This window comes from Anguilla rostrata, chromosome 4, assembly GCF_018555375.3.
Source record: "Anguilla rostrata isolate EN2019 chromosome 4, ASM1855537v3, whole genome shotgun sequence".
NCBI lineage: Eukaryota > Metazoa > Chordata > Actinopteri > Anguilliformes > Anguillidae > Anguilla > Anguilla rostrata.
The window spans coordinates 19120086-19148028 of NC_057936.1; the positions used below are offsets into that span (position 1 = coordinate 19120086).

At 40.2% G+C, this 27943-nt stretch overlaps 1 protein-coding gene across 2 annotated transcripts; it reads right to left on the reverse strand.

The window, feature by feature from the left end:
- Nucleotides 1-4367: 4367 nt before the first annotated feature.
- On the reverse strand, nt 4368-26174 carry vapa (VAMP (vesicle-associated membrane protein)-associated protein A). 2 transcript variants are annotated; one of them, XM_064331147.1, is made up of 6 exons: nt 25958-26159; nt 11616-11768; nt 11001-11104; nt 9624-9704; nt 5782-5961; nt 4368-5358 (listed from the first exon to the last, which is right to left on the reverse strand). In XM_064331147.1, the coding sequence occupies exons 1-6, from the start codon at nt 26013-26015 to the stop codon at nt 5197-5199; spliced, it is 738 nt and encodes a 245-aa protein (XP_064187217.1). In that variant the 5' UTR covers nt 26016-26159; the 3' UTR covers nt 4368-5196. The 2 variants fall into 2 exon arrangements, with proteins under 2 accessions (XP_064187217.1, XP_064187218.1); XM_064331148.1 differs by lacking the exons at nt 4368-5358; nt 5782-5961 and adding an exon at nt 7255-7893 and having other exon boundaries at nt 25958-26174.
- Nucleotides 26175-27943: the final 1769 nt, after the last annotated feature.

The window sequence follows — 27943 nt, forward strand, 5'->3', positions numbered from 1 at the left end:
CATATTAAGCTGCTATCTTTGAACATTAAAGATAGATACATCATTTTCAAAGTATGGGAAGCACATGTACATTATGTCAATCCCTAAGCTTGAACAGCTCACTGTAAGCCTGTCACAGTTCAAACTGAACATCAAACAAACTCAATTATCAGCATCTCCATACTCAACCAACCCAAACATGATGTACTGAACAAACTCTCAAACCCCCCCCCCCACCCCCCCACACACACCTCCTTCCAAGCTCCCTCCTGGGAGATTACAGCTATCCTACATCTGGAAAGACAAACAAGAGAGTTGCCATGGAAGACCCAGTGGCTGTCTTCCCTGTTCTGGCTCACTTGCCCTTCATTTAAACCAGCAGAATGCTTTGACTGTGGCATTCAAAGACTACAGTGTCTTAAAAGTTGCTTCTTATGTTATGTTTGATCTCAAAGTGAAGAATAACTTGCGCTGCATTTTGCAACTGTTGGTTTAAACTCCTAGAAAAGCTTCTTGGTATGTTTGATCTACTGAAAATAAGGAAATGGTTAAGCATTTACTGTTAATCAGTTGTTTAAACTCCTAGAAAAAACAAATGATGAGATGATTCCCCTGTGAAAAATAGGAGGAAATGTTGGCTTTACCTGTCTCCTGCAGACCAACCTCAAGCACAGTACATGGGTATTTACTTTTTGGGTTAGATTACCGTTTAGGTTGATAGGCCTAAAATACCACCCGTTGTGTGTATAATTGGTAAAAAGGTGTGTGCAGTGCATTATTCATAAATTAGAAATATATAAAATGCTTATCCGTTTGCTTCAAGGTATGATTGTGAATACACTGAAGATATCAATGCATTTATGTGGATTTATATCATAATTGTATAAAAGACCCAATATAGCTTCCATTTTCTCAGGTTTGATCAATCAGTTTTTACAAACAGTTGCACCGTCATGGAGTTACTTTTTTATCATATTTGTAAACTGAATAATGGATTATGACTCAACCTGACTAAATGATGCCATATTCCCTCTACTACCTTCAACCTTTGATTTTTGACCACTGCTTACATGACCGATGGTTTTGACCAAGCTGGCTTTAGTCTTCTGATGAAATTAAGAAATTAAGTACCCAACTGCAGAAAAGTCAAATCCAGTAATAGTTTTTGGTTTATCCCCAAACCAGTATGTTTTAATTTAATTTTATAAATACATAGTATCTAGGTGTCTTGTACAAAGCACAATTGTGCTGTTAATAAATCATCCCTTGTCTGCAATGTGCTTGACTAGTTTTCATGCTCGATGTCTCGCATTGTATTTCAGTCCTCTGCTAGCTAGAGGTGTCAACAGCCTTTGATCAAGCCACTTTTCAAACAATTATCCCATTTGCACCACCTCATCTGTTGATAAAGTAATCACCACTGATTAAGCACAGACAATGATTGCGATGTTTACAAGCGACACTCACGGGTTAAAATTCAGTTTGATTACTTACTACCGTGGACATGCTGCAGTATATTTAAATGTTGTACAGGGGCATGTTAGGTATTGTAAGAAGCAGTGGGAAATTCCCAAAGTAAAAATGAGAGTAGTAATAGAACATTTAACTTATATAAAAAAGTTAAATAAAACTGATTGCTTCAACTGATCAATTGCTGTGCTACTACAGTGCTGAGTAACAACAAAATCCAGCAAACCAGGGCCAGAGGGCTCTCCAGGACCAGGAGTGAGGACCACTGGCTCAAAGACATGCTTTTCACAGCATTTAAACCTCCATCTATGTTCACTTTCCTTCCTGACTCTTCCCATAAAAGAAAAAAAAAACAAACAACTAATTGTTTTTACCAATGTCTCAATTAAAAACTCAATTGTATGATTTGCCACTTGACTGTGCCATTGGTGTTACTATACCCCTGGAGGATTACCATTGAAATACGAGTTTAAATCCCCACAGGTCACATTGTGGAGACAAACTAGTGGCCCCACTAATTTCTAGTTACAAAAAATCCCTAGTTAGGGAATCTAATCACAGAATGAAATCTCTCCATCTCTGGTACTAGGGTTCTATGTGTAGAGTGGTGCAAGGTTGTTCATTAGAGCCATGTTAAAAACAACTCACAGGCCAAAGGAATGCACAGGATGATATGTGTTTGGTAAACAGATGCAGGATATTTGTGGCTGTGGAGTTACTGTGCATGCATAAAGCATAAAGCTTTGGGTTAAAGGTTCTGTTACAGCTGGCAGAAATCATGGAAAAGCCACCTTACTGGGACTTGGAATGGCATAATGCTAAGTATTTGTATCTTAAGCTGCATCACACTCACATAAATGGAAAATGGGGACTTTGTTCGGCTGAAAAGCTCCTTGAAACAAATCAATTATTGCACACAGCCTTCATGAAAAAAAGCCTTTACTGAAAGCAATCAGTCTCAACCAGGACAACCTAAAGCTGCATATTAAGGTGAAAATGAAGAGAACTTTTTCCTCATTACACCCACACAGATTTTTCATGCTTTCTCGTTGATAAAAAAAAATACTATGTCTAAATATTACATGCACACATTTATATACACATGCCCATTTAATTCAATTCAATACTTATATCAAATTTCAAGAGGAGTGTAATTTGCTCTGGTTTTGAAAACAGCAACCAGCAGTCAAAAATTGTCATTATTACTTTTTTATTGTATAAGTCAAGACAAACATGGAACCATATGTAAAAGATTATAACACATAATTTAATATGGTTTTTTATGGCAATAACCTTGGAATTTATAAGGATTTCTTAACTTATATTTCTTGAATATGAGTGAAAATCTTGGCCACAATTCACTTAACATTACATTAAACCAAACCATTAGGTTTTTAGGCCCCAGTCAAAACGTTCGTGCTTTCAATGTAATGCTTCTTATCATTAGCCTTTATTTAAGCAAAGCGTTCCGCAGAAAGTACATTTTTTCACTGACAGTGATGACTTGTGTTGCAACGAATTGTGTAGCCAACTATCAAAAAATATATAAGGGGTATGACTGGGTGGCCAGATGTTGGAGAAACAGTGTGGGAATTTGACCGTATCTTGTTCTCCTTCAGTAATGCCATGGCATCTTTAGTGACCACAGTGAATTAGTAGCAGTCTGTATAACTTGAGAGAGGGTATCTCTACATCACAGTGTCACCACCACTACACTGGGGAATTCATTTTATATTTGGTCAAGCCATGACTGCCCCTTAGTGGCCAACCAAAACAGTATAACACAGCAACTTAAGTTCTCCCAGTGCTCTCCCATTCAAGTACTGACTAAGCCCAGCCCTCAGCCTACAGACAGATGGCTATAGAGCTAGTGTGAGAATTATTCACGCAGACTGCAAAGGGCCTTGATGTCCTTGGAGGTTGGATTATAGGTAAAAATGGCACAAGTGAAAATGGACGCATTTTGGAAGGGGAGTAAATTACAAAAAATCTAATTAAATTAACTTTTTTTTTTTGGCTGTTAACCATTTTGCACTGAACATATTCATCTTTAGCGCTCATTAGGAGCAATCCTGACAGCCCCATATTAAATTGAGCAACAAGATTCCTTACTTTATACTGAAGAATAGGCCCCTTTGAGTGTCACTTAGTCTTAGTTTCAGCGACTGCTGACAAAAAGGGACTGTTTGTTTTTAGCAGAGTAATGATGGGAAAAGCGGTCTTGTAATCCTTCTTTTATTATTCACCAGTACACAATGAACTGCTTTTGGCAACTGCTGTCTGTCATCTGGCAGGGTGTCAAAGCAGCACTTTTTAGATGCAATTCAGTTCAAATCAAAGTCGACAGAATAAAGACAAATTAATGCACCCCATCCGCACACTCATTAAAAAGAAGCACAACCAAAACAGAACCACCAGTAAAAGGGTTTGTGCCAAATTCAAGACAGTTATGGAAGGCCCGTACCGTTCCAATTCTCATACATTGTCTATCAAGCTGGCCGGGCATGCCCTGCAAAATGTGAGCAATCAGCTGCCGCTTTTTAACTGCGAACCATGGCAGAGCTGCACAGTTTCTGTGCTGGAGGACTGCAAAACTGCACAGCCCCCTGGATAAGGCAGATACACAAAGAAGCAGGTATACCCTGTCAATTTAGAAATGTCCTTTTCATTTCTTCCCTGACATTTTAACTACTTTCTTACACCGCTCCCATTTTCCTCAACTGATTTTCTTCTTTTTACAAGTCTTAAAAACAGAATCTTGTTGACATTAAGTAAAACACTCCTACAATTGTAATTTGAATTTGAATTTTAAAATGCAAAAGTGACTTGCAGCATATCGCGCTGCTACAGTTAGATGGGAGGAAAACGCTTCAAGCCATCAGGAGACAGAAACAACAAAAAAAGCTGCTGAAACGATGTTAAAGATACTTTTTTGTTTTTTATTTTTTCAATGTTAAATACCATGGGACAGAATTGTAAGAATGGAGACCTTATTTTCAGTCAGCATTTGCCTCACAAGGGATAAATAATTTGTGTCATGAAACAAAAGAAAAGAGTATTAGTAATAATAATAATAATAATAATAATAATAATAATAATAACAATAATATTTTGTGTTGGGTGTCAGCAGGGACAGGAAAAGATGAAGAAACATCTAAGGAGGGAGGCACCTATTTCCCCAGCCCAACTCTTCACATTCCCTACGAAACTTCTGGATTATGAACTGGACAAACAAATTTTGAGGCAATCCAGCAACAGGTAGTAAAGTCTCTTTTTTGTTTTATAGTTTTTCTTTTTTTTCTTAAAAGGATTAAAATAACATTTACAAGACACTTTAACATTCCATTCAACTCTTTATGAAAACCACAGAGAGAAAAGAGAGAACAATGCTTTTATTTATCAATTTCTGTCAAGGTCTCTATGCAGAACCTTGACCCTCCTGCTATTGATGCTCTGATAAATGTACAATTTTATTTAGTTTTTTTTTTTTAAATCCGTGTAATTTCCCCCGAAACCCACCCATCCCAAAGAACTGGAAAAACAAAACAACAAAAGAGAAATCTCTTTCTCTTTTCTGCATGTGTACTAACCGTGTGAGAGATTGTTAAAGGCAAGGCCTGCATATGATGCTGTACACAAACATGTTCACTGTGTGTCGGACTACCAATGATATGGCAGATCAACAAAAAAATACATTTTTTTTTCCAGGCCTTTTAAACAGAAGCCGGGCTGGCATGCGATTTCCCTCTACAAGATGAACTTCCCTAGGAAGAATCCGATGAAAATGGCGGCAATAACGACGAGCAGGGAGGGGAGGGAGCTGGAGCCTTGGTCCCTGCCCATCAGGGAGGACGTGTTCGATACCATGTTCTCCGAGCGGTGGATCTTCCTCATCCTCAGACCATCGTCCTGAGAGGGAATGAGACAGACGGGCAACACTGAGAAAAGAGGCTCACTTCTTCATCGTGACCGTCTTTGCGCCTGGCAGGCTGGCAAGAGGAACTAATGTACCATTAACCTGGAGAACCCAAGAAACAGCCTAGTGTGCTAACCAGCTATTGGGCCATCTAGCTAACCATTCAGCTGACCATGTTATCTGGCTAGCTTGATAGCCTGATTGGCCTGGCCTGGTCAGCGATACATTTCCTCCTTAAACAAACGGAACACGACCGTCTCCTTTCTGCTTAACTGTCTAGGACTACATTTTGCTGTAATACCCATCAGCTGAATAATCATACGCCAGAACTGGGAATCCCAACCAATCAGATTTTAGTGTACAATGCAAAGAAAAGGCACATTTCACGTCACGTCTGCCTCAGAATCTCCGAGTACCTTGAGTTGCCGGTTCTCGTCTCCGAGTTTGATGACTTCGGACTGAAGCCTCTTGCATTCCTCCATGAGCTTCTTCATCTCGGTGTCGTCCAGGGAGACGCTGCTGGGCTTGGGCACCGATGAGCCGTCCAGTTTGGACGCGTTAAGGATCGGCGCGGCTTTGCTCGAGTCGATGTCATTCTGCAAACGCGGGGAAGAACCGTTTAAAACAAGGAAATAAACTGTCCTGCCAAAAAAAACAAAGTCAAGTCAAGAAGCAGCCCCTTTTTCTCCACCGCAGACTGCTGTCCATGCCGAACGCACAACCTCATCTGCGGCTTTATGCAGGGCCAGCCCCACCACATGAAACTGGGCTCTTGACGGAAATATAGTTTTGTCCCCGTATTGGCAATTAATGGTGCCTTCGCGCTAACGTTCTAATGGGGTTCATCATTAGTGACGGTCAACTTGCAGACATGACTCCGATGGTGGCGGGACTGAGAAATCCATTCAGGTTCTGCAGAGATGTGAAAATGTAGAGATAATGTGGAGAACCGGAGGACTGAACTTGAAGACTCCAACAGAGCAAAATGGCTCCAACAGAGCAAGCTGGCAGGATGGATTGTGGTAGAATCAGCTCACACTGGGTCAGCTTGCCTTAAATATCAGGGCTCTCTGAACAGACTACATTATTTTTTTTACCATCAATCTGACTCAGCACTTCCATGAATCAGCCTGACAGATGCTTCTTATGTTCCACTGGCCCTTCATGCATTTGAATACATGCAAAGCCGTGGAATAAGCCAAGCAAATAAAGGGCGGTTAAAACTCCTTTAAGGAGGATAATGGAATATATTAGCACAATGAATCTGAAATTGTGTGCAAGAGGCAAGATAACATTGGCTGCCTGCAGTTCTGATGGGCTACAATGATGCTCAATTGATTGCCTGCCACGATTTGTTGCTCACATCCCAGTCACTACTACCACAATCCGTTTTGAGAGCAAAAGGAAATGGAGGATGACTCACCTACTACAAACTGCCCCTGAAAAGAGCGGGGGTATCCAATCTTATCCGAGAAGAGCCAGTGTGTGGGTGCAGGTTTTTGTTTTAGCTCGGCACAGACTAATTAACTAACCAAAGTCTCCAAATAAGGAGAATCTAAAACCTGCGCCCAGACTGGCCTTTTTCGGATAAGACAGGGCACCCCTGCTGTACAGCGTTTGTTTTGTTTTTAAACCAAGAGCTGACAAACATCCACTACAATAGTAGCAAATAGTTCGTCATATTAAGTTCCCATATTAAGTTTAAATGACAACTAGGCTATTTAAAAATCAATGCCATGCTGCTCCTGGGGTGTGGTGCACAACATTACTAACCACAACATGATGCTAACACTGGAATGGAAACACCTTTCAAAATTAATGATTACATCACAGTAGTCGAATACATTATATATTTATAGAAAGCAAAAGTTGTTTTTTGTTTTTATTCAGTTAGGGAAGAATTTTCAGGAGCAAGACATCTTTTTTTTACACTGCAAAGTAGATCAATCAATGCAGTGACTTGCTGACTGATAAAAATGAGTGTTCACCATATAGTAACAGTTATGCTACAGCTAATACTGTCTGGGGAATAGTTCACATACTGACTTTAGTGAAAAGTGCTTTAAAGCAGCAACAAATATGACACTTACGAAACATACATTCAAACACATTATGTTTGAATGTTTAGGCAAACTTGAATCCAGTCGATTATTATTGTTAAACTAATTATCAATTAGCACCCACAGTATGAATATATGAAAACAGTGACTCCTCACACAATCATTGGCTGAAGCAGAGGGCTCTCAAAGGCAGAAAGCACTGACAAACCTACCCTCCAGTTCTACACCTGAGCTTGCCTGCCTGTCACAAACCTTTCTGGCTAAGCCTGGGAAACACAGGCCTCCTAGCTGCAGCGGGATGATCCTACTGCCAATGCTGCCGGGGGTGTACAGGCTCTGGGTGCCAAAGGGAGTGTGGAACTCGCTGGGGGTGGGAGGCGGCCTGGGTGGGAGATGGGCTCCGCCCACTGAGCCGGGCTCATTTAATTTGCCCATTTGCAATGGGGTGGCGAACCCGAGGGAGAGAAGCTGGTGAGGGAAGGACAGGCGGCATGCATGAGAGACAAGGGGACACAGCACAGGAAAGACCAAGAGCCTCCACCAATGTTAGTCTGTTTAGAGCACCCCTTGGGATGTTCTGGGAATAAACACAGAGTCAGACATGCGATGCCCTTTAAAACATGTACACAAGCTATGTTAATTACAGGTCCTTCTGGAGAAATTAAACCCAGGATGCTAAGCAGACCAGCGGGACTTAATACACTTGAAGCCTGGTAAATGTACGCTACATCTAATAGCCACTGCCCCGCTGGGACCATGTCGAACTACTGCCCAGAAAATACATCAAAGAACTTAAGCGCACATCAGTATTTTTCCATCGCCTTGCCCAGGAGAACCCTGACCCCTGATATCAACCCATATTGGGAGAATCTAAATACAGAAGCTTGCTGCTGACACTTAAGCACAGGAATGCAATGGTGCAACACTGACACTGAAAAAGCCAACTTTCCACAACAAGACTTATGAAGTCACCTATGTGCAAGCAATGAATAAAGTTTTTGTGGAAGATTTAAATTTTGGCAATGTTTTAAAGTTTTGTGCACCCAAAACAACTAGCAAACAGGCTAATGAAGCATGTCCCATAAATGTTTTTTATACAAATTATGATGCTCAGAATGCTATAATATTATCTAATAAAAAGGCAAACCAAATATCACCTAGGTATATATCATGATGCTGATTTAAACATAAAAACATTAAAAATTTTAATTCTGAAGTGAATCTTCCTGTATGAGCGTGCTTGTCTTCACTTCTTCGGTTTTAGTTCCACTTCTTATAACTGATAACTTGGAAACTAGCTCGCCAAGGTAGTGCGGCATGATCAAATAATACTAAGCGCCATTCTTTTCTCAAGGCCCAGAGCGAGGCAAAGATCCAAGATTAAAGCCAAGCAGGCTACAGACTAATTCTAGCAGTGAACAAGGAGCTAAAGAAAGAAAAAACCCTGGGTTGCGTTTTTCATCTTGGGAAATGGTATTAGAATTTGTATGCAACACTTCTCTATAGAATTGCAAACAAACAGAAAACGATTATTTTGGGTATTTATTTAGGTAAGGTATGAGGGGGTGAAAAAATGTTAGCGCGTTTTTCCATTTTTCAAACTGTACCTATTATGTGCACAGAATATAGCAACCAACAAAGAGAACAAGCGGACATAAAGTGATGCAGAATCTAAAAGAGTGAGAAAAGAGGTTGATTGACATGTGTATGTTCCCTATCATTAATACACGAGGAAGGGGGAAAACACAAGGTTTTGTAACCATAAAGAAAGGAGACAGTTGAGCCACTGTTATATATACTTGCTTTCCATCTGTATCACCAAGACGACCGTAATTCTGTAAAATGAAGTAACTCCGTTTTGCCAACGGTATGGAAAAAACTATTATGAAATTATTCAAGGACAAACAAGAGAGCAATGTCAAAAGCAGGAAGCTTTTGTAGATTTTCCACTGGGCAAGTTACAAGAACAAGTAGCATCAAACATTTCAAAATGGCAGATTAATGAAAGACATTTTTTTCTTCTGCAGTCAGGCACTGCCTATGACCTCATAAACATAAAAAATGTGGCAAAATACACATCAATATGGTCACAGATTGTGGGAAAATGTCCAAAAGCGTGTATTCACCCTGTGTCTCAACGATCAGTGCGGAAATGGTAGATCTGGTTTTCAAAAAGTAAGGCGGATTGAACCACTCACCACTTTATCGTTTTCAGTAGGCAGTTCGAAGACACATCGCAGCTTGGAATCCATGAGCTCATCGGGTTTCGCATCTTTCCACTGCGGGAATGAAACATGGGTGCTTTTCAGGGGGGCTCTACAGCATAACTCACTCCCAACCCCCGCCAAAAACTCACACACACACACACACACACATACACGCACACAGACACATGCATGCATATACCGACGTCAGGGCAGACACAGCCATACACACATGTACACGCACACACAATCACCCCACTCCAGCGCCGCTTCCTTAAGCTTTAAGTTTTCAATCTTGTGTACATTTATTCAACAGGCCATCCTCCACTGCAGGAATTTCAGTTCAGTGTCAAATTACCATGAACGTTTAAGTTAACAAAGCAAGACATGCAAGCCATTATGCAAACCAGACTATTACTTTTTAAGAGTTTATAAGTTCATCACATATAGCAGCAAACAACTTTTACTGTACAAGGTTTAACTGTACGGAAACTCAAGGTAAAAATTAAGAATTCAGTTCCACATGCTATACAATTAATACAGAATTCTGGCAATTCCACAGCATTACAGAGAAAAACCTGCAGTCTCTCGGTCATGCTTTCCTGAGGGTTTGAAATAATAATGCTTGTATTCCCTTGTAAATATTAAGTTCCAATTGATAGGTCTTGCCAGTTATGGAAAATTCTAAGCCCTCAATCCTGTCTCAGGCAATGTGAAGTGAGACACAATACATATGAGACCAGTAACTTTAAAGTGTTTGCTAGGGCTGTGTTGCCATCTGTTGGCTAAAAATGAACATTACAATGGCTTTTTCGACACAAAGGTCTGGAGCGCGGCTATTTAAAGGCATTTGAAATATGTGGTTTTTACACCAATCCCAGCACTACAGTCCCTGGCTTTCCTGGTCATCATTTTCACCAATGTAATGCCTCTGCCAAACCCTAAGGGCTCAAAAGGGCTTTTCAGATAAACACTTGAGGATGAGTGTTGATCATCCCTAATCACAGTGAAAGGTACTCCCTCTATAAATTTGAGTTTACAGTCAAATAACTATAGTGAATGGAAAGTTGAATATAACATTAGTAAAAAACTACAGTTCTCCTGGATGTCGCACACAGTCATTCACTCTGGTGTAAAATGACAGACTGAACAAACTGATGATATTTTACATTTGCAGTATCATCAATTTATTCAGCTCCAAAAATTATGATAATAGTAATAAGGATAATAACAATAATAATAATAATAATAAGCACATGGTATCCACTTAAAAAAATGAAAGATTCTCTTGGAAATGGATTTCCTACTGTGACAATGGTTAGCAACAGACGTATAAAGAGCTTGGAGGAAATGTGTGAAAGAATCTCTTACCACTAATTCCATGTCTGAAACATTCGGAGGTACGAAAGTCGTCTGTACCATGAATTTGTGTTTACTTTTCTCATTGGGGTCATAGTCAAATGGCTGTAGCATGACTGCAAAAGAAAAAGTCCATTAGAGGGGCAGCAATCAAGTGTAACTATGGAAAATCACTTCAAAAATAACGGCAGGAAATATAAGCCCTATTGGTTAAAAATGTGTTCTTCCACTGAATACTGTCTAGTTTGCGATATCGGAACAAGTAACTTCAGTTCTCCTATATTCTAACTTGTGCAACCGTGTATCATACCTTTAACATGAACCTGAAGTTGAAGCAGACACATGAATACTGATATCTGAAGATGTACTATACACACACTGAACCCAGCATAAGCAGACCCATGTAAATGGTAAGAGAGCACAACGTGGGCATAATCTCAGAGCCACTTCAGTCCAGTGGGTCGAGGCCTTATGTGCCATGTGGTGCGAAGATGACAGGCGAGGTGAGGCAGGAAAACGTAACAACGGTGTTAACCGTGACCCTAATGCGCTCCCTCAGCCAGGCTGTGACAGGCGGACAGGCTCCGGCTCGGCTGACCGGTGCTGGGCGGCGGCGGGGACTCTCACCGGAGACGGTGACGGCGGCGCCGGCGTCGATGATGCCGCTGTTTGGCCGTACGCAGTACCGGCGAGGCGCCGTCGTCTTCACTTTGAAACATACTTTTCTGTCGGAGGGGTTCTTCAGCTTGAGGTTTGTGGTGACTACATCTGTGAAAGGTCCTGCAAGGGGGGAGAAAGGCGAGAGGCCCACGCGGACTGTGAGAGACCGAGCGCCGGCCGACATCAACCTGTGCTCAGGGTGCATACATTTCCCACGATGCCGCGCTTCGAGTAAAAGCAGAGCGGATTTTCGAACGTCCATCTTCAGCAAGTTGAAATGGCCACAAAAATTACACTAGTGTACTTGTACCTCCACCGTACATTCATCTGTGGTTTCCGGGCAACCACAGAAAACCACATCTTATTCTTGATATTTCTGAATGAGAAAAATAGGGGGCAATTATACATTTGATTGAAATTACACTTGCTAAATATTGCAGGTATACACATATATTAGGATGAACTCTACATTGACCAGAATGTTGTCTAAAATGGTGCGGTTTATAACTGGTATGGTTCTTTTTAGGGCCAAGTGACTATTTTGGGATATGTTCAGTATAGTGGTACCAATCTGTTTCACGTATAAATGAAAAATCTAAGAATGTCTAGATCAGTAATGTATAGGCCTACCTAAAGCAAACTTCAGTTAACAGATTGCAAAAATGCATAAAAAGCAAACAGCCTAACCCCACCCCCCACCCTACCTTCAGTAGGAGAGCAGGCGGTGCCAGAAAGCAAACATTTTGCATGATTCTGAACTGAACTGACCCTGGAGGAATTTTCCCTGCCCCGAACAAACCACTGGCTCTCTTCGAAGAGTCCACACCCCCATCGAGCCCATTAAAAAACAAGAAGGTCGGGCCCAGTGCCCGCCGCTTCTGAAGAACACACTCACTACATTACATTACAGGCATTTAGCAGACGCTCTTATCCAGACTGACTTACACAACTTTTTACACAGTGTTTACATTGCATCCATTTATACAGGTGGATATATGCTGAAGCAATGCAGGTTAAGTATCTTGCTCAAGGGTACAACGGCAGTGTCCTAGCAGGGAAACAATCCTGTGACCTTCAGGTTACAAGACCAGCTCCTTACCAATTACACTACACTCAAATCTATCTCTCACTTCCCAAGACTTTGTGCAGGAGGCTGGGTTACAGAAAGGCAAGGTTACAGGACCCCTGTGTCCAGAAAGAGGAAGTGAGCGGCAGACTCAGGAGCCGCAGAGACTCGTGAGCTGCACGTGAAAAACCAGGACACGGAGGCCAGCTGTCCCAAAATGCACCTCTCTGTCATTCCTAAGAGAAAACAGAAGTCGAAGAGGAGAGGAGTTCAGCATTTCAGAATACCGCAAGAGGACAATCGCTTTGCTGCCCTGCAATATCTCAAGAATGCATAGCACAAGAGAAATCAGCTTTTAAGCTTTTCATTTTATTTCCATTTTAGGCCCTGCAATCTGATGTTCATGAGTCCCACAGGCTCTCCCCAGGCCACACCCCTGCCTTAGAGATTAGCGTATCATGATGTTCTAGCTCTCCGAGTAGAACAGAATGAAGTTGGGCAGGTATGAGGTATGTATAGTACTATAGCACAGTACCTCAGCAAAGGAGTGCCACAGCCAGTCTCAACGCTCAGACCACATTCTGCTCCCAACTCTCCTGCCCCACAAGAACATCTACACCAGCCTGCCCTTCTGGAAATGGAACACAGTCCAGTGTACTGAAATGAAATGTACATCCACTTCACAATATACAGGAAAATGCACAATTTACTGCCACCATGAGATACTGCAATAAAATTTCAAATGGCCTTACACAGTAATTACGGTAACAGGATTCTGTTTTTTACGCAGAAAAAAGTCAAAACGCAGGGAAAAAAAATACTGGTGCTCCTAGGTGCTTTTTAAGATTACAACGTGCAATGACCTAGACAATTATTCCTGTTAAGGGATGTCTAGACCATATTTTGTGGATTGACTACCAGCTAATACACACCCGACCTGAGTCTGATCCTATCTGACACAACAACACAGAGGCTAATGTGAATATTAGGCCTAATTCTTGCCCTTAGCAAAGCTTTGCCTCTGTTTTAAAAATTGCATATTGCAACAGTAGGCTATGAGTTTTGTGATGCAAACAAAGTAATTGTCTGGTTTGAATGAAACTCGCATTCATATAGCCATTTTCAAGTAGGGTAGTCACAAAAATGCAAAAAAAAAAAGATATGACCTTTGCTCGAGTCAATCAATCATCATTTACCTGCTAATGTAATATTCCCACCCCTCTGAAAGTGGGGACTGCCCACTCTAATATAAGCAACAGCACTAGCTAGGGTGAAGCAGGGTGAGCTCCAAATAGCAATGGCTAGGAAAAAGGGTGGTAGCTGTTCAGTTGTAGCCTGTAAGTTTACAAACAAATCTACATCGGCTCGCTACGGACCCAGCCATCAATGGCTTCAGTTTATTTTTACTATTCTTTTCCTCAGGGCATTTCTCCATGAGTATTATTCTAAATGAGATGGAGTTGGATCACTATTAAAATCAGGCACAGTTCCATCTATTCGAGACTCGGCTGCAAACATCCAGCCTCCAAGTATCTACTGACCTACTGCCTACCTCGGGGAAAAAAAGAAAGACGAAGTAGAAAATGAATCAAAGTATCATTCGGACACAGCTTGAAGGGATCTGAATAGACCCACTACTTGACCTGGGTCGTCCTTATATTCCAGATTGGACTCGTACATGTACAGCGCGATAATGCTCAATGCTGCTCTATTTGTGTGTGTGTGTGTGTGTGCATGTGTGCATGTGTGTGTGCGTATGTGTGTGTGGTGGGGGGGTCGGGATGAGCAAAAATCAGGAGCCAATCACAGCTACAGGAGATTATATATTAAATAAGCAAGGCATAAGGGGTTGTATGAGTGTAGCGCAGGGAGAGGTACAGGAGATTATTCATTAATAATATTTAGCCTATCAATTTTGACAGAACAAAATGACAGCACCAGGATATAATGTAAAATAAACATTATTATCATTATTATAACAAAGGAAAACATCTGAAATCAGTATATATAAAAAAACAGCAACCTCTCATAAAATCTGTTTTTACTTTTTTTCTTTGTATAACCATACCATGGCTTGGAGTCGAAAGAAGAAGACCAAAGGACACCCAAGTTCCCAATCATAAATCACAAAGCTCTCATTAAGGCCCCATGCTTTAAAAACAGTACTAAGCCTTCAAAAATCCTGTGAGCACCACTCAACTGCCCTAAATATTGCAAATGAACCATCTTCCTTCAGAAGATGAACAGAAATCTGAGGAGACCTCACAGGGAGGCCTTCCGGTGGAGTGACAGGCTCTTACACCGCACACAGATATTCCATGTAAGTGGGTCTGGATGTCTCCCTGCCTGTGTGGGGGCGGGGTCCCACGCGGGCCTGCCCGGCTAAAAATACAGCCGGAGAACGAGGGCTGTCCCTGCAGCTCGCAGCTGGAATTCTACCAGGGCCCAAAACTGGATTTCGCTGCAATATTTAGCCTGGCGTACATGACCCGGGAACAGGAGTGATGCTCCCTTCAGGAGCACTCCAAGGGAGTTGGGAATCGAGGTGGGGGCCCCTAGACTTCCAGTCAACCATGGTTTCAAAGGATTCATTTTTTTTCCGTCCCTTGTGTCCTCGAAGGAGTAGCGGCAAATCACACGGTCAGGGAGAAACGGTTTCATCGCCTCCTCAATGGTAAATGATCAAATCGTAGAGGAAAGTTTAATAGCAAAAACAAACCATTCAGTTGAGTTCACGTGTCATTCGGTCAAGAGTACTTCTAGAACAGAGTTAACCCTGGTCTTAAAAAAATAAAAAATAAAAATCATAAAAAGGACCTCTACTTCAACCATGAGTCCTGGAAGGCTATTCAATGCATTAATAACCTTCAAAAATGTCATATCCCCCGTCAGACTGAAGAAAACTTTGTTAGCTTCTCTTAAGTTGGACGTGGAAGTCTTGTTCCTTCCCCCCTCAAGAATTCAGTCAAAATAATTTGATCTCCATAGTGTAGCGCAGTTATTGGTTCAAATCAGTGAGCCACTGGTCGCATATGTTAGCTCTGTCTATTTGGATTAGCCTACATGAAGCCTCACTCTCCTCGGTTAATGTTCCGACAGATTGCGACCACAATCACAACCAAGGCTTTTTTAGGTTATGTAATTTGGGAGCTAGAAGTAGCCTACATATTACACAACTGCATACATTTTAGCCATTTCAGATTGCAGCCACCTTAATTTTTGGTGTAGAAATATCCAGACACGTTATCAACGGAATAGGCTATATGGAAAAGAAAAATGTCTGAAATCAGCGTCATCTCAACATATCAGGAGCACTGTAGCATTAGCAGAAATTGCTCCAAAAACATAAATAAATAAAAATCTGGTTTTTATACAAAACATTTTTACATCAGTACATTGACGTTTCCTTCGGAGTAGGATAAGAAAGACCACAGGAATGCACAAGCCCATAAATCCCAGACTTGGAGCCAGTCCCAAGTGGGGCCCTACATAAACTGCTGGGGCTTGAAATCGCGCATTTCCCTGAACGCCTTACCTCCATGCCTCGGTCAAGTAAACAGACCCCTCCTCCCGAACACCCTTAGACCCCTCCACCCTGTCCCTCACTGATGAAGAACTTAAGTCATGTCACACAACTGCACCATCCCAGACTGCTTTACTCTTATTACAACATTATCTTTGTACGTACACTTGAGAAAATGAGACTTATGAGAAAACTAAGAATCAGACCACATAGAGATCTGTAATCCTTTTTTTTCCCCTAATCATTAGCGGCATAAAAATGAAAGGACACCAAAGGATTACAAAACTATGTTCAGTCGCGTTTGTTTAGTTTTTTTTTCCATTTACTTTGTTGCATTCATTGTCCTCTTGACAAGCAAAAGTGCAACCTAATGAATTACTTGGGTGAAGTGCAGCTGTTTTCATTTTTTAAATTAAAACTTTTTCTGTTTTCAGACAGCAAGGCAAGACAGACAGCAAGTTACACGGCAAATCAATACAGCATGCTACAATACAGCACAACTAAATCGGTTTCAAGGCCTTAACCCATTAAAAATGTGGAAAGTTGTGGCTCTACAGAAGTTGAGAAAGCAACCAGCAGGAGTCCTTGATAAAACCTAAAATTCTGAACCAACTCAAAGAGCTACAGTGTAAACAAGGGCCCCCAAGGCTTTGATAAAAAGTGATCAAAGCAGACCTTCATGCATGAAGCGCTGATTTAAATCACCATGCTCAATTGCAGAGCCACAAACCCCATGCTTATTTAACCAGGAACAAAGCTGTCCACATAGTTTAAAAACTACTTAACTGCTCAAGATATTACCACTGACCAAGCCAAATGAGGGTAGAGCCACAAGAAAAAAAACGGTGTCCCTGACAACCTGAGACGGTGCTTCACAGACCAGCGCCTGGTCCACATGCAGGATTCAGTTGTGTTTGGTGATGTCACAATGAACCCATCCTGAAAACGCCCACGACTCTAACCAGACTGCTGATCAGGAAGAGCTGGTTTACCGGACCACAAGCAAGTTTCACTGTGCACGAGACATCAGCGTCACAGCGAAAATAACTCTGGCATGCACTGAGACAGCCCGTTGGGTGGGTATGAATACCAGGAGAACAGCACCTGAAAGTTCTCAACCAGGTTTTTTTTTTTTCAGTTGAACATCAGTTATGTGCAGAATTGCACATGACTGCAATGCACTTTCAACTGTACCATTCATTTTATGGGTTCCCTTGGCGTTCCCTTGGGCTCACTGCTCAGTGCATGTACTACAGATTAAAAGCATAGTGTAGAAAATGGGATGTGATGATTGAATTGGCATGCCTTGCCCTGTTAGGTCAATGCTTTTCTTTATACAATTAATTGTGGCATATAATCAAATTTGGCCAAAAATCTTATCTATATTAAATCTATATTAATTAGGTTTCAACATTTTCATAACCGTGTATATACGGTTGTTGCCATGTTGTTCACAAAAATTCATTTGCAAATTAGTATTTGCTTTTATAGCCAGAGATATCATGCCTTGAAGTTTAAACCAAAAAATAAAATAAAAACTTGGCCAAACATGGTGACGGCAATAAGACATATTATACTATAACATAAGAGTTGATCATGACAATTAATCTGTCCCACAGTATAGAATGTTGACCATTCCAGTCCCAGATGTATTGTGCATAGAGACAGCCAGAGAGGGAGATTTCTCCTCTTTCTGACTGGTTTTTCCTGCGTAGAGAATTGCAAGGTGGCTGCCTCCACCATTTTCCTTTCCGGGTTGACAAAAATGTGACCGGTATCGGGAATAGGAAAGCCTACTTCAGAAGCGTTGCGCAAAGTAGATTACTATCTTTTGAACATGCCCTGGCGGCACTATTCCAGAGTGGTGCTACAATAAGCCCCAATAAGACTTCCGCTTTTAGGCAGCGGATTTGTATTTGCGAACTTTCCTAACCAAAATAAAGTTCTTGTTGCTCTGTTTAGGATTAAGAATTCAGCGCAACAGTCCGGCTGGTGGACTGCAGAGTGAAACTGTGTGGTGGTGCCTGCCAGCTCTCATTTCAGAGGAAGGAGTGTGCCAACATGCACACTCCCATAGGAACACACTACAATGAGGGCATGGGCCTGAAAACATGAATGGCCATTCCAAACTGGAAGAACACACAAACCATTAGGGACTAAACTGTAAACAATAATAATTATGATAACAATAATAATATTTGAAATTAGCCATTTTAAATCTCTTCGTGAATAACATCAATACTGTTGTTGATGACATATCACAGGTCACATTAGAGGCTGATAAGAATATGATATTATGGTCAACTTGGTTACCATTGAGGTCATTAGCACCTCAAATATAACATCACCCAAAAGCGAGTTAGGCTAAATAAACTATGAGCAGAATTGTAGCATGCTAGTTAATTTATAGTAGATTACAGAGGATTAAATGCCAAGGTGCTGCAACCCTGAGCAACATTCTCAACCTGAATTGCTTCAGTAAAAATAACTGTACAACTGGTTTGCATGCTTGCAATAAGAGAATCTTATAAATGCTGAAGCGTAATGATCCATCTTTCAAACAAAATGTCTAAACAGTTCAGGGCAGAAGAGCAAAGGATCACCAATATAAATATGCCATATACTCAGTAGGCTATATCAACTGGGATTTAGACCAACCTTGGCATTGAAGCAGTATAAAAAGCAATTGGCCACATCCTTGAAGACTACTTGTTCCAACAATCGGCAGTTGTTCAGAAAGGAAACGTACTCCATTTTAGTTGAGTCGTATTAACCAGACACATTCTCAGCCAAGTGGTTTTTTGTACTGCTGGCTAAAGACTCTTCAGCACTGCAGTTAGATCTGTTCACAAAGTCATGCTAATGAACAGAGCCCAATCAATTTATTTATTTATTCCATTTACAAAGTTTCCCAAGAAGGCTATTCATTGCCTATTCAAATGTTTAGACTAATTTAGCAGAAACCTCACCCACAGAGATTTGTTAAGGGAATGCCTTACACTGGCACTATTAAAAGTAAAGCCTTGAAAATACATTACCTTGAATACAAATTATTTTTAAATGGAATCACAAGCTACAAGTCAACAGCTCAAGTTTTAAAGTTTCAGCTCATGAAAAGTAGGCTTAACCAGGTTTTTTTACTGGCTCAAAATGATCATGTGATCAAATTTACAATATTTTCAGCACTCGCACTACCCCCTGGAAAGCTGCGTTTTTGGAACACAAGGAACTTCAAAATCTGCACACACTTTTACACTAATTCACATTCTAATAAAATCAATATTTTTGCCATAATATGCCAACTCACAATAACAACAACATAAATGTATGTCATTCATAAGTTTATTATGACACTTGTTGTAACACGAGGGATGAAACACCAGGATTATCAGGAATAAATACGCTACAAATAATGTTTCAGCAATCTGATTAAAGAATGTAAAAAAAATAAAATAAATAAAAAACTAGGAGTGATTTTTCTTTTAATTTACTCATTTTGAGCAAGCTATCTGGAGCGTGACATCTCGTTCAAATTAAGTGCTTTGTCTTTGAATCTCACAATGCCACAATGGCCTTGTACATATTACGATCAATAAACACTAATGTCAAAAACTAAAAGACGATTGGGAAACGAGACTAATCATTTTGTTGTGGTTTAATTCTGGGACAAAATACATATTTAAAAACATTTTTTTTTTTTTTTTTTAATATACACACACACACACATATATATATATATATATCTGCTCTTATAGAACAGTGTAGCCTATTTTCAGTCTCTGCATTTTGGCTTCATCCCTCCGTGTACAAATGATATAAATCCACCGAGCACAACGATCGCATTTATAATGTTTTTTGTGCCGACGCTGATCAGAATTTTGTGGAGGCGGTAAAAGGTCTGATCGAGGCGGCCACCTCAGAACTCTCTAAAGCAGGAAAAACCCCGCTAAAGTTTAGTGAAATGCATACCTGAGAGGAGAAAAATCATTGCCAAGTTGCCAATCAGCAATAAACCAGCTAACAATGTAATGTGCTTCTCAGTATATCACATCCCACAACTGTGGAGGTACCCACACAAGACAGCTCAGGTTTAAAGATGGCGCTCAGGTTTCACCTAGCCTACATTATGTCTCAGATTTATTAGTTATCAAATGAATGGACCATAGCTACAATTAATCTTGCACAAATTCAAATATAATTGTCTTCTTAAGATTACTATTAAAACTAGAACAGTACAGTTTCATAAAAACTTCATCATACTACAATATTAGACCTACTAACGTCTAAGAAAAAGGGCAAGTACTTATGTAAGGAGTGGGGAAACCGCATCCGTTTCTGAATTTCATACCAGTCAGCTCTTAATTATTTCATAAGGCTAAACACTAATCTGATCTCGTAATTCACATAGCCTGCATTTACTGACTAACTCACGAATGACAGCTGAAGATGGCTCATGTCCCTATATGAAATGTCTTAAGCGACTTCATTTACAAGTGAACTGGTATTGGCGTATACAGCCAATTACCTAACTGAGCCAAGGTAATTGTGGAAAACGAGAACAAATCGACCACTCCCCTGTCGTACGTTTTGCTTTAATAAGGTTAATTGCTCATAAATTGCATATTGTGGTAAAGACCACATCATACATGGTATTATACTGTACATTTTGATCATGCCACACTTGATTCACTGACTTTAGGACCAACACGCATGCATGCATGTATGCACACACCAAGACTACTAGCTCCCTTTTTCTATTGACACAGCAGTGAAAGGTTCAGGGGAGTCGCCACTAGAATGAACATAACTACAGAATGTGAACACAAACAGAACATTTAGAGAAATCCTCCACTACTAATGAAACTACACCACACATACTAAGCTATGAGGTCTACTTCTCAAACACAGAATAATGTCTTACGATAGTGATAGGAGTACCTATATTTGAGTATGTCAGGACAGCCCGAGTTTTGTGAGAAATGCACAACACGCAGCCCTGCCACACACTGGGTAAACATACGGCTTTGTTCCCCTGGGTAGAAATGTAGTTGGCTGGTTCAAAATTCACCACACAGCGCAGAAATTCTTAGAGAAAGACGAAGAATCCAAGTTATCTTCAATGAAAGCGGAAAATGAAAGCTAACGAGGGGCTGCCCTTGTTGCTCAGCCCTATCATTACTGTTCCCATTTTCACTTTTTCAGGCTTTTAAAATTCATTTATACAATGAAAGCGCAACAAAGTCTCATCTGCCACCTCTTTTGTCGAAGAGCAAAAGGCTCAAAAGTGTGATGAATGGTATAGTCACTGCCAGCATGTTTACCAATTATTCATGAGAAACATTATGCTTTTTATTATTTTTTTTTACAGCTTTTTGTGTCAGCTCTGATGATACAACTGTCAGGTGATATTATCATATACAGAAAATCAGTTCAGCCTTTTGCTGTAAACCTGTCCAAATCATTACATGTGTTTCAGCGAGTAGATGGCTGATCAGCCGGGTCCTGAAAGGCTTACATGTGAACAACAACACTGTGTCATCACCGCTTGACATCATATGGTAAGATTATCATGCATCCGTATTATGATCATGGTTTAAAGCTATGCATTCAATTTATTTTCCAGAAACAACAGAGAATCTGATCTCCATCCCCAAATACTAACGGAGACTCAAAGAGTTCAGCTATGGGGTGCGAGTTCCCAGAGCTCTACACTAAAAACATGTAACCCCCCAAAATGATGTGGCCACAGCTCCAATGATCTATACAAAGTAGGACTAGTATTTAAAGTGACACTACACTCTAAGGTTTCCATATAATCAAGACTACTGTAGGTATATACCAAAACATTCCAGCAGCACAGTTTGCTAGCAAACTCTCCCTCAAGCTTAAAACTTGAGACATATTTTGCATTGGTCTAACACCAAGCAAAATGTTTTCATAATTTAATAGTAAGTACTAAACTGGATACTGCTGAAATAGCCACGAAATGGGGCGGTTTCGTAGTAGTCTCTCACAACACGAGTAAGTTGCACTAAAGGTTCTACCACAGAGAATAAAATTGTAGCAAGGATCTCAGGCTTTCAATGCACGCATATGTACAATAGGAGAGAACCACCCAAGCTCACCAGTTTTCCCACCATTACTCCTACTCTCAAATCAACAGGAGCAATGTGATCTTCCACTGTCAATTCCACAATCTCGTCCATAGGGAAATAGGTAACATTATAAATACTGCATGTCCTACAAACGATGCCAATAAAGCATGTACTGAGGCTGGATAAACGAATTAAGCCCCAAATATGCTCTGTAATTTAGGAGTTAAATTTCTTCTCATTTACCTACAACATAAGCAGTCACCAAAACATGGCAGACCACATGACCTAATCAAATCTTGGCCTCTGGTTGTTACTACATTTCCAAAGCTACAACTTATTTGCAAAATTTGTATAAACTTTAACTACTACTACAAAGAAACTGATTATAATCACACAACTGCTGGAAACAATTGACCACACACTGATCCATCAAAATACTTGACAAACTAAGTGTTCAGATTTACAATATTTACAAAGATCTAAGCAAGATTTTGAGGCTTAAAATCCTTTTATTCCTGGAACATTGTTCTATGAAGAACTGTGAGTCTTGTGGTGTCTCCTTTCTCTGGGAACAGATGGCCTTGGAGGGAATTATTTACATTTCAACCTGAGAGGAGCCCATGAAAGAATTTCATTGTGTTCTTACTCATATCTTTAACCAAGACTTTGTTTACTTTTAACCAAACTCTAATGCACTTTAAAAAGGTCAAATAAAATCTTGTTCACAAAGGAGCAAGATGTGCCAAAATATGACAAAACATACAAGTTCAACACCACTTCTTGGCATTGCATTTATGACATTAACATTACATTACTGGCATTTAGCAGACGATCCTATCCAGAGCGACTTACACAACACACTACATTGCATCTATTTATATGCAAGTCGCATGTGAATCTACAAAAAACAAGATAATTAATGCCTGCATGTGCATGAGTTCAATTTTGGAAATAAATGTTTTGTTTATTGCTGCAGGTGTCCATAAATAAAAATTAACTGCTTCAGAACAAATGCTGGACTGTGTCTCTAGATTTAATGATGGCCCACTGACAAACCTATTTATCATCCTAATTAGGCCCTACCTGTCTGGAACCCAGATGAACTTTTTATTTATTATTTCCATACTAATACCACCACCGTTTCTTTAAATGCATGTAGAGAACTCCCAAGCAAAGTGAACCGAGTCTGTCAGGCAAAAATCCATCACATGTAGCCATTTCACCATGTGTTCCCGGACCTAAAAGGCACATTAGTCTACGGCATTTAAAAAGATGAAAATGGGTTAGTCTCTAGCTGGCCATAAATGGGTCAGTTTGTGATTGTGCTTTTAATATTTTAGTATGATTGTAAATAGGGCTGCATTTGGATAACTGCACTCAAAATTCTGCCTGTACCATGCTAAATATCCTGTTTTTTAGAATAACAGAACAAATTGGAAGAAGGTAACCGAGTTGACACCGAAAGCAGATGTTGTACAGCACTCACTCACATCATTACAACTGAAAAGGACTTGAAATTCAAAGTAATAGCAAAATCTTACAGCCATAATGCAGTCCTAGAATGCTTGATCAACTCTCACAGATAACAGAACTACACGTATGTGCTTTGCGTCAACAGGCCTGAAATGATGACCTGAACTATATGCTTACGCAGTCAATGTTCTTCACATAAAATTTTTATATCTAAGAAAATGTTGTTCTGTTTTTCACAATCAATAAGAACGATTCTCAAGTGATGGAGAGCCCACAGTGACAAACCATGTTAATAGGATGTAGTATGTAGTTTTTGGGATGTAGGAGAGGCATTCCATAAGGTAGCACAGACATCCATGGAGTCGGTTGAGAACATCACTACTCAATGTGGCCTAACACACACACAACACTGTACCATCTCAGTGACTACTCGCCCTAGAGGTGGCCTAATAGTTTGTACATTTGTTTCAATGCAAGCCTGCAGCGAGATATAAACAATAAAGCAAATGGTGGGGTCTCACACATTTTTAACTATCAAGGACTAAACGGCTTTTTGTGTCACTAAAATGTCACACTACCAAATCAAAGTGTAAGACAGTCACCAGAATAACAGAGAATTGTTAATTTTACAATTTTGTTAAGCTTAGGCTACAGTATAGCAGGTTTAGTAGGCTAACTAAGGGTGGGCTTCTTCCATTTTGCTACCTGTCCCATTCAAAATCAATGGAAAAATGGGTTGGCTATGAACACGACGTAGCCAAGTGTCTTTTTGAGGAGTGGCTGGAATCCTAGTTAGACCAGAAGAATACCCTTTTGTGCGAGGTGAAGCTAATCAATAATTAACTAAATGCTGCCTGTATATTTGATATCTTAGATTGTGTGTTGGCAGCACTCAGGCCCAAGGTAGATAAATTTGTGTTTGATTATCTCACTACAAGCACAGACCAATGTGGTTAGTCCACCTGTAGATCGTGTTGGCAGCATATTTAGCTATCGATAACATACAGCTACAAGGTTAGCTGGCCAACGTTACTAAACGTTACAGACTCCACGTTAACTAGCAAGTAGCTAGCTAGCTAAAACAAAAGCATCTATCTGACTTTCCACTTTGGTCTATTGTGGGCAAAACACAAGGGACTGGCTGGCTAACATAAGAGTATCGTCTTCAATCACGTGGATTCAGCTGTAGCTACGGACTTAACGGACCGTTGATATCAAACTCATACTTACATTAAAAGTGTTTTGTTACTTAAACAGCAAACAATCAGCTAAACTTGCTCGGTAACACACCTAACGTTACAAGACACCAGACTAAGCAAGCGAACACTGCTGTCTGACCAATCGAGAAATCTCCAGCAAGTTGCTAATCCTGTTTGCCAGCTATCGCTTTACACATGCCACATAGCTAACGATAGCTACCGACCTGTCTAACCAGCTAAATACATAAGATATGTGCGGATCTATTAAACTTGTGTTATAAACAATCAAACTGGCAAGCAGGTAGATCTACAAAATTCACAGTTAATAATGTCACATCTCAAGCCACAGCAATGCCATATTCGCAAGCTATTCTAACTAGCTTGTGTCCGCTACTTACACTAAATACAGCCAGCCAACAACCCAATTTAATAGTTAGACAACGCCAAGTTAACGCTCGCTAGCTATCATAGGTATCAAACTGGATCGCACAAAGATTGAGCACACCTCTCAGGAATCAGCCCAGCCAATTAGCCAGCTGGCTAGCACTTGCCTAGGATGGAACACAAGCAATAGGTTGTGTGGCTAATCAACAACACAGGCTGCAGTTTATAAGAGAATGCTTTGGTGGACAGGCCTCATAAATGTTAACGTTACACACCCAAAAGTAGGTTCCAATGTTGACCTCTACTTGCTAACCAAAGAGGCCGACAATAAGTGTAGTGCACAGCACTATGTGGACCGACAACCCTTTCTGTAAGGCTTCGGTGGTTACAAGAGTGCTGGGATCCGCAGCGGCCCACAGCAAATCCTCGCTCCCTTTCTCAAAATGGCGGCAGCGGTTCGCAAGAAGTAACCGGAGGGGGTGTGAAATTATCCCCGGTCTAGAGTGCGAGTATTCCACTGCAGACGTGAATGACTGCTTTCAGCAATGACAGCTACGATTTAACCTTACCTTTAAATCTGAGGTCGTGCGGTGGATCAAGAATAAGGATCTGCTCCAATTTGGACATTTTTGCTGTGAAGTCTCGGTGATGGCGGTGCCAAGGACCGAACCGCTGTGCGTGTTAAAAAAACCGAAAGCAGCACTGAATCACTCAGCCTCGCGCTCGCGGACACGGGAACAGATACACGGACGCGCAACCGATGTGCACGCTCACGCTGAAGTCAGCGCTGGATTTGTAGTGAATGTGTTTTGGATTTTAAGAAAATAAATTTACGACTACAGCGTAAAATACACTTTCATTATTTTTTTTAATTTTTTTTGCAAGATGCAATACTAAATATATAATAAAGATAATTCTAAAACTCTAGATTCATTCTGCAATTGAACATTTAACAGAGATTTGTGTTTATGGTTGTTTAAAAAATCATCATGTGAAATTCCGATTAAACTGTGGTGCTGTGGCAGGGGTGATGGGAGACTGAACAAAGTATTATGCAACATGAACATCGTGAACTTCAAACATAGATCGTACACTGGTAGCTCCTGTTGCTTTGGTCAAGAAGGACATTCAAATCCCTTGAATCCATGTGGGAAATAATGACATTTTGTGCTATGACAATAATTTCCCAGAAGATGGGGCCCAAGTATTGCTTTATTCAAAGGTACAAATTGTAAATTATATTTTAAATTGATAATGTACAGATTTTATTTTACTTCACAACATTTTACAGTGTGGGATGTTTCCTGAAGGTGAAGAAATATATATTTTTTAAAATAAAAACATCATATTTGCAGTCATATACTATATATTTAAAATTCTACACACACGCACATACCATGCTGTGAGACAGTACTTGCCCCCTTCCTGCCTTCCATATTTGTCACACTGAATAGTTTCAGATATTTTGATGTGATAATGAAATAATCATTTTGAAAACACTATTTTAAAATGATTATTTCATTGATTGAATGCAAGGTTATCAAGCGCCTGATAAATAAATTAACCAAATTTAATTGATAATTAGATTAAGCTGATTGGACTCAGCCAGGCTTGACTGCAGCTAGCCCAGTTGAATCTAAACCTCACTCATATTGAACCTTACCATCAGAGGGAGGTAGTTGCCATAAAGTTTCTACAATAACACAATGCCATGATCAAAGGAAATTCCAGAAGAGATAAGAAAAAAAAATGGTGAAATTTACTTGTATGGAAAGGGTAAAAAAAAACATTTCTAAAGCTTTTAGACTCCACCGAACCACAGTGAGAGCCATTATTACCAAATAGAGAACACTTGGAGCAGTGATGTATCTTCCCAGTGATGAATCTTCTGCCAAATTTCTCTAAGGGCATAGTGACAACTCATCCAGGAAGTCATAAAAGATCGCAGAAGTACATCCAAAGAACTGCAGGCCTCTCTATCTGAAGTCAATGTTCTTGACTCCACAATAAGAAAGAGACTGGGTAAAAATGTGATTCAAGGCGGAAACCACTGCTAACCACGAGAAACATCAATGTTGGTCTCACTTTGCCTGGATGATCCCCAAGCCTTTTGGGATCATTTTCTACAGACAGATGAGCTAAATGTGGAACTTTTTGGATGACTCATTATGTCTGGATAAAACAAATACAGAATTTCACAGTAAGAAAATTATATAGTCATATAATACCAATAGTCAAACATGGCAGTGTTAGTGTAAATCTGTGGGGATGCTTTGGTGAATTGTTTGGTGAATTGTTTGATTACACATTTAAAATTGTGGAGTACAGAGTCAAATCCCAAACATTATGGAACTCAATGTATATACTGCTAATAGGTATGTCATATACATACTGTATGTTCTAATTTTGAAATAACACTGCTATGTTTTAAATGCAGTAGAACCTGAGAAATACAAACTTCAGTGTTTTGGACTGACCAGTAAAGGAAACAGGGCATGCACTCAGAAGTAGGATAAACAATTGTGTATTCTCAAGCCCTTCATTATACAATACAT